Source organism: Idiotropiscis lumnitzeri, chromosome 2, assembly GCF_059441095.1.
Source record: "Idiotropiscis lumnitzeri isolate Australia: NSW breed Sydney's pygmy pipehorse chromosome 2, RoL_Ilum_1.0, whole genome shotgun sequence".
NCBI lineage: Eukaryota > Metazoa > Chordata > Actinopteri > Syngnathiformes > Syngnathidae > Idiotropiscis > Idiotropiscis lumnitzeri.
The window spans coordinates 29,563,097-29,576,479 of NC_142392.1; the positions used below are offsets into that span (position 1 = coordinate 29,563,097).

At 39.2% G+C, this 13,383-nt stretch overlaps 1 protein-coding gene across 1 annotated transcript; it reads right to left on the reverse strand.

The window, feature by feature from the left end:
• Positions 1-437: 437 nt before the first annotated feature.
• On the reverse strand, positions 438-6,438 carry LOC148342263 (uncharacterized). The gene is made up of 7 exons (XM_088288112.1): positions 6,340-6,438; positions 5,920-6,015; positions 5,513-5,596; positions 3,168-4,626; positions 2,242-2,419; positions 1,755-1,764; positions 438-1,640 (listed from the first exon to the last, which is right to left on the reverse strand). The coding sequence occupies exons 3-7, from the start codon at positions 5,591-5,593 to the stop codon at positions 1,422-1,424; spliced, it is 1,947 nt and encodes a 648-aa protein (XP_088144238.1). The 5' UTR covers positions 5,594-5,596; positions 5,920-6,015; positions 6,340-6,438; the 3' UTR covers positions 438-1,421.
• Between the last annotated feature and the right edge of the window lie 6,945 nt (positions 6,439-13,383).

The window sequence follows — 13,383 nt, forward strand, 5'->3', positions numbered from 1 at the left end:
AGGTGTGAAGGTGACTGCATCCACCGCAATGATGTTGCTTGTGATGCTGATGTGTTCACTCTGTGTACACACATAATGTCACAGAACAACCTCCAAGTCCCAGTGGATGGATATATCGCCACGAACAACTACCTCAACTTGAGAGAGGAGCTAATAACACTCTTAAGTCTTTAATGGATGCAGTCCAGGTGTAAAAGGCTTCAAAGTCCTTTTACAATCCATAACGTATCACACCATTAATCAATGTGCCCTGTCTTACCCCCTAATGGTGTGTGTGCCCCCTCGCCACACCTCAACTGCTGTTTATATGGAGCCCTCACATAACTAAATGACAAATTGTTTTAAGTTTGAAGCATTCTGCTCATTAGGGATTTTATCAAGTGTTTTACAACATGTGTAATTTTACTTAGAATTTTTTTTTGTACACTTATTGTGACTGTGTGTGCACCCATTCTTGTACATACATGGGAAATGTACAGAGAATTGTTGAAATTCATTTGATATATACTGTACATATATTTTGTAATTTGCTTGATGGTTCTACCCAAATTAACTGTTGCTGATTTATGGTTTTGTAAAATAAATAAATTGCTGCAAACTCCTCCGCATATTGACATGCATTGAGCCAACATGTAAAGATCTTTGATTGGTATTTAAAAAGCCACATTCAAGCTCGCTAAAATACATGTGTGTGATTCAAATAAATTCTAAAAGTAAAATTGATTGTCTTCTACATTTTCAGGTCGCCAAAGTATCTTGAGTTGAAACTGCTATTCAATCCTTAAATGTATTTGTGGAAACTATTTATGTGAAGCGAAGTGGTCAAATTCACACAAATGCACACTGTCAAATCAGACAGCAACAAGGTGACAACTTGATAACTGTAGACTTGAGATTTGGGTACTCAATTCAGCAAATAATGTCTCCTACATACAGTCTGTCTGAGAGCTGAGTGAATGTCACTGTCTTAACTGAGAAAATAATTCAGATAGGAGCAGTTGCACATTTAATTTTGATAAAATTTGTGTAAAACAAGACATCGTAGTCGACCCCAGCGACACAACTATCTGCTTGCAATACAAGCAGTGGAGCAATTTTATAAAAACCAAAAAAAAAAACACACGTCTTAAAGCTGTTGCATAACAACCATAGGCAACAAAATTGTGTCTTACCACAACAAAATTGCTTCCTAATTTTGCAAAGAATCAACTATGCAAACAATGACTCACTCAATAGTCAGTAAATATAAACAACTCGACTTGCAGTCCAAGAGTATGAAATACCGGCATAAAACAGTAAATCTGGCCCCCATGAATCAGACCATGCAACTACATTATAAAATACCATTATGAACAAATTCCAGACAAAACAGCCGCCAAACCCTCTAAGAGTATATGGGAATAGATTTTGCAGAACAGACACTAAATTATGTCCATCACCCACATGTTGGCATCAAGTACATTCCCAAATTCCTCAGACAACTCAGGGTACGACCCATAGTTGTTGGCCACCTCCAGAACACAGCCACATGTATGGGACATTGGTCTTCGTGTAAATAGGTTCTCAGCCTCAAAGAATCGCACATGGATCTTCTCAGCCACTAAAAGATCTGCACCTTTGGAAAACAAAAATAAAATATTAGTTTAGAACCACATACCACCACCAACTCTATACTAGAACGCTCGTGTCTGTCACCTCAAATGAAGGCTCTCTAATCATTGCCTTCAATAGCTGTGTATTTATTAAACGTTTACATCAGGCCCGCTGAAGTTGAAAAAATTAAAGAAATAAACCTTGTTCATGTTTTATTTTCCCCGTAATTCTGATAAGTGTCCCCACTAGGAGACACACCCTAAGACAGATATTTTGTTGCAATGTTTTCGTTCATTTTCATTTAAAATTAGAGCATATATTTTCTCTATATACGATATGTATTTTCTTTCTTAGATAAAGTGAGGTTACCAAAACACTCCATCCAAGTGTTGCTGGTCCGGCCCCTCTGTCAAGAGAACCCATTGTGGCCCACAAATCAAAAATTTTGCCCCCCGTGTTTCAAAGTCAGCTGAGTGCACATTTCTTTTGGCATATATACACACACACACACACATATATATATCCATATATATACATATATATACACATGTATATATACACATATGTATACATATATATATATATCAAATTTGACAAGTGAAAACAAATGACAGAATTAGGATTAATCGTAAAGATGTGAAAGATTACCAGTACAAAAATCGAAGAAATTTCTTGAGCCAACGTTCGTTGCAACTCCTGATGAATTTTTTCAGAAATTCAAAACTCTGCATTTCTCTCATGTTGAGGCCCTCATGCTGTAACATGGCGATTACTCTTCTTGGTGTTGGGGTAAGGCTACCATATACTTCATCCAGGCCTCCCAGTGGTAATGTCAGGACCGCTTCCCAGCCGAGGCTGGAAAGCGGTGGTAGGTGGATCCTTAATCGCAGACTCAGGAGGAATTGATTGACAGGATGTTTATTGGAAGCCGTCAAGCAATACACAATAATCACTATGATGCAGTTATCTATAAATTTAGTAACCGCAAGGGTTCTATGAGTACAGCCGCCGGAGAGGCGAAACACAAAACACTGGGAGACCGAGTCACTCCAGGAAAAAATAAGGGATCAACAGAAAACGCTTGCAACGCAAGAAACCGAAAAACAATGCTTACCACGAAAGGGTGAAGACAAAATCCAATTGAGACGATAAACTTAAAGCGAGGCGAAAAGTAGCTGGTGAAATTCAAAACATGAAAACGCAAACAACAGAACAAGAGCAAATCGCGAGCAGAACAATCTGTGAACAATCTGTGAACAATCTGTGAACAATCTGTGAACAATCTGTGAACAATCTGTGAACAATCTGTGAACAATCTGTGAACAATCTGTGAACAATCTGTGAACAATCTGTGAACAATCTGTGAACAAGAGCATGAGCAATAGCATGAGCAACGTGGAACAATAGTCCGACGCGGGTATGTCCGCGTCGGCTGCTTAAGTAGTCCAATGATTAATGTCTTAATGACATTCAGCTGTGGCGATCGGGAGCGCGTCTCGCTCGTGGCCGCTTCCCGGAGCGGAGCCGCCGGGCCACGCCCACTTGCTGGAGACGCCGCAGACGGATCGTGACAGGTAATTTCAGTTCCTTCAATATACTGGACCAGCACTCAGCAATATAGGCGGGATCTTGAACCAGTTCCTTATGTGCCACCTCAATTAAAGTCTTCTTCACGTTCCCCTTATTGACAATAACTTTAACCTCGTGAGTGTCGAGGAAATCCATCCACTCCTCAGATCCAGCGATAGACAAAAAATCAATCATCGCTTGTTCAGCCACTTGTTTTTCTTCAGAGGGAATTGTGTCTAAAAATGCCGAAAGCAGGTCATTCTCCATCAGGTCAACGCCGAGACAATACAAAATAAAGGGCTTGGCTAATGCTATGGGAAAATATTGCACAATGTTGTATCCAAGGACCATAACTTTGGCAATGTTAACCCATTCGTCTTTCATGTCGTGTCGTGTCATTGGTATCTTCATTGTGCTTCCATGAGTGCATTTACTGAAGAATGTTTCCCAGTATTCACTTAAGGCATCACGTAACACACCACCATTATCTTCTCCCTTTTCCATTGCTCCATTGGGTTGGAACATCTCGATCTCCACCAGCAGCTCATCAGTAGTTACAGTGCCGTTTTGAAAGGCTGCATTTAATTCATGGAAAACATTTCCCCTGTGCAGTTGAAGTTTTCTTGCTTTAAGTGGATGAGATTCTTGCCCTGGGGATGGATTTTCAACCAACAGCTCCATGGGGATGGTGTCGTCGAGGGTGTCATCGACATCATAAGTGGCATAATCAGCAAATGAATGTCTGAAGACTATTTCTTCATCAGCAATAACATTTTCTAACAGTCCACCTACTGCTCCCACCATTTCACTGTCCAATGGAGGCACCTTGGCTGTTTCCTCCAATGCAGTAAAATGCACAGAAGCGGTGTCATGTGGCTCATCAAGCACTTTTGCAGGGGCATCAGCACCAACTCTTTTGCATGACAAATAAAGCCGTAATGTTTTCACCTTTCTCTTTTCATACTGCTCATTTAATGTTGTTTGTGGTGAAATGATCTCTTCAGTGAAGTCCCGTATTAGAAATTCAAAATCGCTTTCCCTCCCTAGTTTTGATTTTCCATTTGGAAAAAAGAGTGCTTTGCCTGTTTCCATTAATTCTGACATTGTTGCATTCTTCAGGGCCTTTAAATGTCTTGTGCCTCCTCCTCTTCTCTCTCTAACTTGCACAATTCGGTCCTGAGTCTCTTCAAATAGGCCCATTTGGTAGTTGCGGTGTTCTTTCATAGCATTAGTGTTGCCAGACATTTTTTTCACCCGCTCATCTGTGCGGCCATTGTCAAAACCCCGCCTTTGTTGAATTTTTGAAATCAAAGACTCAGTTGCTTTGGATATTGTTGTGTTGGTTCCTTCAAGCGCAGCTACTTCTCTTCTGCAGTATTGGCGTATTGCAATTCGGTCTCCAGCTTTGGGAACATATTCTGTGAGCTGCTGGTCTGTCATCGCATTGACAGCATAGCAATCAATCTGAGGAAAAATAGAACATTGGTAATGAAACAAGTTTTAAAAATACACAAAGTACATGACCAGCAATCATTTTAAAACATGGAAAGTAAGACGCATTTTGAACAGCAACGTAGAAAAATGATTGGCTGAACCTCCAATAGTGTACTAACTACGCTAAACATCATTCATAAATATGAATTAGAAATGGTGTAAAGGGGTAGGAACACAGTTTATACTTCTTCCTACTCCATTTCGAACTGTATATATATATATATATATATATATATATATATATATATATATATATATATATATATATATATATATTTGACAGGACCCTTCAAACGTAAAACAACTGGCGTGGTTTGCATATGGAGACAGGGACAAAATGAGAGCTGCCCACATCTCATTGAAATTTCATTACATAAATAATCTGATTGTCGTGATTTCCTCAAAAGGTTCTGCAACAAAATGTGTTTTCTACCATAATTTTTGTCAAGGCCTGTTTCAAAATTTTTGATTTTTTTTAACAATTCCAATGAACCACAATAAAAAAAATCAATGTCTGATTATGAATGGTTATTTTTCCTTTTTATTTTTATGTATTATGATTGTTATATATGTCGTTTCCCTCTTTCCATGAACAGACAACACTTTTGTCAATGTGTGTGTACTTCATTTACACTTAAATGCTTCTACTAGAATTACAACCTGCCCCAAAGAAATGCAAATCCATTTGGGTGGATTAAACTTGATTATTGAGATTGATATTAAGAATAGAAAAATTTGAATCATTACAATTTTCTTTTTATGATCAACCATGTCTCACAACATATAATATGCCCGAAGCATTTTTCCTTAAACACCCACATTGGTTAAATGACATGTTATTGCCTGTTGTACATACCTTCTCCTCGATAAAGGTGGCAATGACTTTATCATCTAACTTTCGCTGGTCTTGGAGAAATTTTAGAAAATTCGAGTCCATCTTCTGAAACAGAGGAGTAAAATGGCACTACTGCTGCATTACACATCGTCTCAAGGCAATTAAAGAGACAAGATGCAAAGTAAAACTACATTATTGTACTTTGAAAATATGATTCTGCACGTTTACAAAAATGTCATGTCACCCTGACAAAATGAATAGATAAGAATGCATGATTGTTTCCATCGTTTCACAGTTTCATTATACAGCCATATTTAGCAACCCAACATAGCCCAGAAGCGAGTTATTAAGCAATTTACGACAAGCACGGCAGTAAACACAACAAATTGTTGTCGTGAAATAAAAGTAACTTTAGACAATGTACTTACAGTGAATGTCAGAGACGTACTTGTCTCCTCTTGTGGTGATTAGTGAGTGTTTGTACACTTCTCCGACGAGGGCTCGACTAAAACCACTGATGCCTGCTGATACGCCAAAAAGACGACAATAAAATCAAACCGTGGCTAGGGTGACGGTTGTCATGATTGGGTGACTTGTGGCGAGCGAAATATTGCGCGAAAACTGTTTAAAACGTGACGCACGAATAGAAAACACGGAGGCTAAATGTAGCCGTTCGCTGCTAATACTGCTCTATCAAGCAACAGTCACGAACTAGAGCGATGTACGCCTTACTTACATTTGACGGAATGGCATGGGCGTGAACATAAATCACGGAATTACAAGTCTTTAAGCGATCGCAGAACACACTATACTATCGTACTGTCAATATAACATCTAATAGAATTTACCTTGAGAGATATACGACCGCGTATACGACGGAACGGGAGCTCATTTGCTGAATTGTGGGTACTGCTCTATCAAGCAACACCCACAAACGTTTGACGTCATGGCATGGGCGTGAACGCTAGCTCATTTTTAAAGTCAAATTTAAAAACACATACACGATTACACACTGGAGAAAAACCTTTTTCATGCTCAGTTTGTGGAAAATGCTTCTCTCAAAAGACAAGTTTAATAGCACACACAAGAACACACAGTGGCGAAAAACCTTTTTCCTGCTCAGTTTGTGGCAAAAGCTTTTCTGGAAAGTCAAATTTAACAAGTCACATAAAAACACACACTGGAGAAAAAAAACTTTTCCTGCTCAGTTTGTGGCAAAAGCTTTTCTGTAAAGTCAAATTTAACAAGTCACACAAAAATACACACTGGAGAAAAACATTTTTCATGCTCAGTTTGTGGCAAGAGTTTCTCTCAAAAGTCAAGTTTAACAGAACATATAAGACCGCACTGTGGAGAAAAAACCTTCGCCTGCTCAGTTTGTGCCAAAGGATTCTCTCTAAAATCAACTTTAACAAAACAGAAGAACACACAGTGGAGAAAAACCTTTTTCCTGCTTAGTTTGTGACAAGAGTTTCTCTCAAATGTCGCATTTAACAAGCCATACAAGAACACACAGTGGAGACAAGCCATTCAGTTGCAGCGTTTGTGCTAAAAAATTCTCCACTAAACAGCATGCGGAGAGTCACAATTGTGCTGGTGAGAAAAGCAGCGATCCTTGAAGCTTAAAAAAAAGAAAACAAAAAAACTGAAGGAACCGACTCTTTGTGGTAAGATGTACATTTTGATTTTGAATAAAATATGATAAATTGAATTTTGCAAAGCTTTTTTATTGACATTAAGCCAATGTGATCCGTGCTAGAAGAACCAATGTGTCTGAGTGATGATAATTTGTTTTGGTGTTTACATCAAACATGTAAATAAAATAAATTGCCTTTGCCTAGAACAACATTTGTTAACGTTATGCTTTTCAGTTGTCTTTTTAATCGTATTTAATGGAAAAGGTGTGAGAAGAAACTGTGCTTATGAAATTGTTGCCTTCCACAATCATCAATAAAATCACTTGTTCCACTTGCTCAACTGGCCTTCATTACGCTGTGTGAAAAGGTGAAAAACAGATCTCGAAGTTGAACTAAAAAAAGAACAAGAAAGAGAAATGCGAATAGTCTCAGTTTCTCTCAAAGTTTTTGGAATGGCAGGAGTGTAGCCACACCGGTCCAGCAAAAAGGCCACGATTCAGACTGATATCCAGATTTTCCTTTTTTATTTCTCCTTTTCCTCTGACGGCGTTCGGAAATTCCGGAGCCCCTTAGGGGACATGGAAGAAAAAAAAACAACTTTGCATTCCCTCGCAAAATCTTTGCTTTCCCTTGCAAAGATAGTGAATGTTCGTTTATTTATTTTTTTAATACGTGTTTATGTACTTCCGGGTCAGTTTGGCTTGCCTAGCCTCTGATGCGCGGCTGTTCGAGAGACGACAGTACGTCAGATGTGGCAATAATCTTAGAGGGTGACTTGGAACGTTTCTAGCGGTCAAGAGATGTCCCTCACGGTGACATTCTGCACATGAAAAGCAACAAGGTACATACAATTAACTCAAACGCACACGTCAAACTCAAGGCCCGGGGGCCAGATCTGGCCCGCAACCTCATTTTATGTGGCCCGCAAAGGGCAAATCATCTGCATCAACTTCCTGTTTCTATCATATTTTCTTCACTTTTAACAACACTGAGATATGAGATATTGCCATTTATTTGTTAGCAGTCCTCCCCTTTTAAAATAAATGGAAAAATTGTTGAACAATTACTTAGGAGCTTCTGATTTCAAAACTGGCTTTCCATTCAATTTATATGGGTTCACAGTCATACCGGCCCTCTGAGGGAAACCACAACTACAATGTGGCCCGTCCACAAAAATGAGTTTGACACCCCTGCTCTAACGAAATAACCTTAATAATAGCAATATGGGTCCCTACTGTTAATGTTTTTGCATAATACTAGCGTGCAAACTGTTTACCTTTTGAGTGGCAAGAAAAGTATTGCTGTTCTGTTTTCAATTTGTAGTTCATTTAAATCCTGTTATTGCATTCAAATTACTGTGAAGTGTAACGTTAAATATTTTTCTAAATGTTTTTTGTACAACGCAACTTTAGTTTCGTTTTGAAGCAGCGTAGTTCGTACCCGGAAATGACGTCATCAAATCGGATTTCGCGGAAGCAGGAAGTATAATAATAGATCACCAATAAGAGAGAAATGTGATGATAATGAAGTCCAATCGAGCACAATCTGCATACATCTTTTGCCTTTGGTAGCATCGTGGGTACGTACAAGTTTGTGTTATTAACATTGACTATTACTCTAACTATCCTGAGATTGCCCAACTCACCAGCACCACTGCACAGTCCATTATTGTTCACATGAAAGGGTTCTTTGCAAGACACGGAATTCCGCAGTGTGTTGTGAGTGACGACGGTCCGCAATTTGACTGTGGAGAATTTCAACAGTTTGCAAAGCAATATGGATTCACTTCAAGCCCTTTATACCCACAGGGAAATGGCCAGGCTGAGAAGGGAGTGCAAATCATCAAGAGACTGCTAAGGAAGGCCAAGGATGATGCATCTGATCCTTACCTTGCCCTATTGAGTTACAGAGCTGCACCTGTGGAGTGGGGAGCTTCTTCGCCTGCTGACCTACTCATGTGCCGTAAGCTTCGCACCACGCTTCCACAAATACCACAAGGACATGACAACAACATTTGGATTGAAAATAAGAGAATGCTCAAACTCAAACCGAAAATTGCATATGACAGAGCTACAAAACATCTGGAACCTCTTTCTGAGAAAGACACTGTAAGGATTGAGGGACCTCATTTTTGGGACAGAAAAGTGACTGTCCTTATTGAAGCCGGACCGAGATCTTACTTTGTGGAAACAAAGCATGGACAAAGAGTGAGGAGGAACAGGAGGAGTCTTCTGAAGGTTCCCGAGGACTGTAAGAAATCTTCTGATGCGGCTGAGGCTGCAAAGCAGGTGGATACATCGAAGGAGCACAGACCTCAACCACCAGCAATTTCTGGGATTACTGAACCTCTTCGAAGATCAACAAGAGTTAGACGACAACCGGACAGGCTGATTGAAAATGTTTAATGTTGTGTGATTGTTGCTAAAATTGTTGTAGAGATGCTTGTTGTCATAAAAAAATGGATAGATATTGATAAGAAGTGAAAATAATTGATAACAAAACAAAAATATAATAATAAGAATGAAATAACAATAATTATTAAAAAAAGGCAAAGGCATTGTTTAACGTTTGAAAGGGAGATATAATGACAGCAGTTATATCATTGGTCACTAGTTGGCAGTATTGCCTGACGTGTGTTTGGTTACCAGACGAACAAGTGTGTCTGCACATAGACGAGAATGCAAGTCAGTAAATAAAGAGACACAAGCTTGCAGCATCACGTTGCCTGCGTGACTTCTTAAGATAGAAGACGGAACATTACAGTAACCATTAAAAAAACGTATAGTAAACATACTAAAGCTGTTGCTTTATGTTATTTACAAAGATTTTTTGTTTAAAATCCCCCTGGCTCTTCTTTTTGTGTTTTCTATATTATGTACGTATTAGTAGCTGACCTTCCCACAACTCCCTGGCAGAAGGTAGGCACTGATTTTTTTCATATAAGAGAACATTATCAGATTCCCAAGCGTGAAGAAATCTTGAGTGACATTGCAGGTGCTAAGTACTTCAAATTAGATGTATCGCATGGATTTTGGGATTAATAACTGTGTTTGGTTTGCTTTTGTGAATAAAGATTTTACAAAAAACGTATGAGTAAATATTTATCATCTCATCAATATTTGCACAACAGAGTACTGAGTTTCGAGATCCTCACAATAATAATTCTCAAAATTATATTTCTTAGCAATTTAGCTTAGTTAAGGGATATTTTATTGACAATCTAACATCACTATACAAAGACAGAAAAAAATGGTGGTGGGGGGGGGGCGCGAATCTTTTTTCTTCTTGGTAGGGGCGGGCGTGAAATAATTGAGAGGCATTGCTAGTATATGCAGACATTATATTCATACAATCTCGCAGCCCGAGTGAAACACAGCATTGTTGCAAATTCGGGAGGAGAAACTTAAACGTCCCACTGCTCTTGCAGAAGCGGCTTCTCGGGGCAAAGGCGGAAGTGACGTCAGAGTTTACTCGCCAATGTGGCGTTATTTTAGTTATTTTGTTGATTTTTTTTATCAACCGAATTAAAATATTATATAAAATATATATTAAAATAGAACAGACATGGGTAAAAACAAACACAGAGGCAAAGAAATATATTTGAAAAATACGTGCTTAAAGCATGACGTCATAAGCAAGCGCGCAGCTTCCGAAGGACCTCGACCACATCCACACCGGAACAAATACAGTCCACCGCTAAATTCTTCTAATTTAGTGTGGAACTGACTGTAAATTTCTCACAGAATGTCCAGTGCTACTCTAAAGGACTACGACATAATTCATTAAGTCTTTGTGTCCCGATAACCTCATCTTCGCGCGTTGATGCTTTTCGGCGTAGTTAGCTTAGCTTGTTAGCTTGCTAGCCGCTAACGAAAAGAGGCACATCGCCAAGCAGAGATCAAGTGCGGATTTTTTGGAATTATCATTTGAAAATGTGTGAAAGAACGACACCCAAGTACAAAGAGGAACTATGTGGAATAAAAGAAGAGAACGAGCAACATCTTCAACTGCTGGACGAAGTTTGCAACCAGCCTCGTGTTGTGCTACACAAAGCAGGTTTGTACACGTCTTACTCTCATTTGCTTTGTAAAGAACGACTTTCTATCGTTAAAAATATACATAAAAACATTAAGTTTTTGGGGGAAATCGTTCAAGGTTATTGCCGTTTTATTTTTAAATATTGCCTTTTACTATCCGGTTCGCTGAACATTTGTTTATGCCAAATGAAATCAGTGCCGAAAATATATGCCAAAGAATAACGATTTGTGGGGGGTAAACTCCGTGTTTTTTTTCTCAGTTTAAAATTTGAACTGATTATTTAACATTTTACTTATTCCGGTTTTTAAATGTTGTGAAAGAAATTAAGTTTGTTTATGTCATCATGTTTCAAAACTATGCTGACAGATGGAGTGTATTTTTATTTCCACTGTTGGAGTTGAGCCACCGAGAAAATGAGAAACATTTAGTAAATGAATCTTAAAAGCCAAACTTACTCCAATGCGTGTTAGTTTTTTGTACTCAAGAAGAATAGGGTCAAATAAAGACTTAACAACAACTGAATAGAGTTCCAATATTTAGTTTCTTCAATTTCCGGCGTTCAGGAAATAGTACAAATACAGATATCTGGGCGGCTTTTTCTTAATCTGACGAGAAACTGTACTCAAGACGAGTACTATCGAAAAATGGCGCGCTGATCTCAGCCCAGCCTCACATTTTATTGGAGGTTTTTTATGTCAAGGGTCATGTAGGTTGAATCGGTCGTCCTTGCTCCTTCCCCCGGCCCGGTCCACGTCCAAGGCTGACCTTCTCAGGCAGTCTCTCCGTCTCTCCTGCTCACATTCCCCTGCAATCTCGTCAGTGTACAGATTGTGTGGTGTATGTTTTCCCAGATCAGATTATATTTTTGGGTCTTCTTGATAGCATCGCTGTGACGTCCTCCCCGGCCCAACATGATATGTTTGTATCTTCTATGGCCTATGTGGAGAATGTGCTTTGAAGTATTTGTCCACGAAGTGCTATCTGGTTTGTCATCAGTTTGACCTGAGCAGACTGAATCTGTTTGTTCTGAATGAGAGTGTGGGTCATGAAAATACTATGTGTGCTATTTTGAGGTCTTACATTTAAACTAAGTCATATCAATTTAGCATATGAATGCATCAGTAAACACCATGACTACAATCCCAGTCAATCTTATCGATGCACTGTACTTCTACATTCATTTGATAAATGATTTTTGTTTAATCAATGTCGAACATATTCAGTAAATATGAACCTGCTAAATTAAATAATTGACCTTCTGTCCCGTAAGTGTTTAAAATAATGCCAGCAATCGTAATACAATCCTTCAATATTCATGTCAGGTGTGGCCATTCCCTATAAGAAGGAAAGGCCAGAGAGAGGGGACACCCTTCCCTTTTTTCTTTTTGGGGAGACTTCTTTTGACATCAGCATTTGACGAGAATAAAATCTCTTTCCAACCAAAATGGCTGTGTCAGAGAATTTTTTTCCATCACCAATTCTGCCATGCTCCACGACCTGTCCGGAGGGAAGCTGAGCCAGACCCACACATCAACAACAAAATATACCACATTTTTGGCGTCACAAACAGGATTCTTGCTCCATTGAGGGTCTCAGGGTGCTGGGGCGCAGGCGTTCAACAGCCGGCCGGCTGAACTTTCGGTGAGATGCTTTTACTCACAATGGGTGTTGTGCGCCTGTGTCCAAGCGGTCGGGGCTTTTGGGGTCGTTAAAGAGAGCTTGTGCGTGGGTCTGCTGGCTGATTGGTCGTGGAAAATGTCCCTGTGTTAGTTTCAATTATTGTTTTAACAAGAGGCCTCTATAAATGATTAAGACATTAAAAGATGTCAAAGTAACCGCACTGTGAAAGAACATACGGAAATGTATAAAAAAATAAATAAATGAAAAAAAATAATGATAGGAACTATGTAAATGGGGACTAGCGCGGGAGAAATGTGCAGAAGATAAAGAAAAGAAAGGTCTAGTGGTTAAAGAGATGAGAAATAAGAAGTGTAAAATTATAGCTATAAACAACATAGTTGTGAATAAGCTCAGTTTGAGCACAGACCCTGGCCAGGGTGTAAATTTTAGCAGGAAAATTATGAGCTGATAATAATGAAGAGAAGCGCGCTTCCACGTATCGTATTGGGCACTTTGTGGCATGGAACACAGTAAGGATCGAGGCGTACCGTTGTGTGGAGGGCCTGGGGCTGAGCCGACAGTTTCGCTGGTACGTAG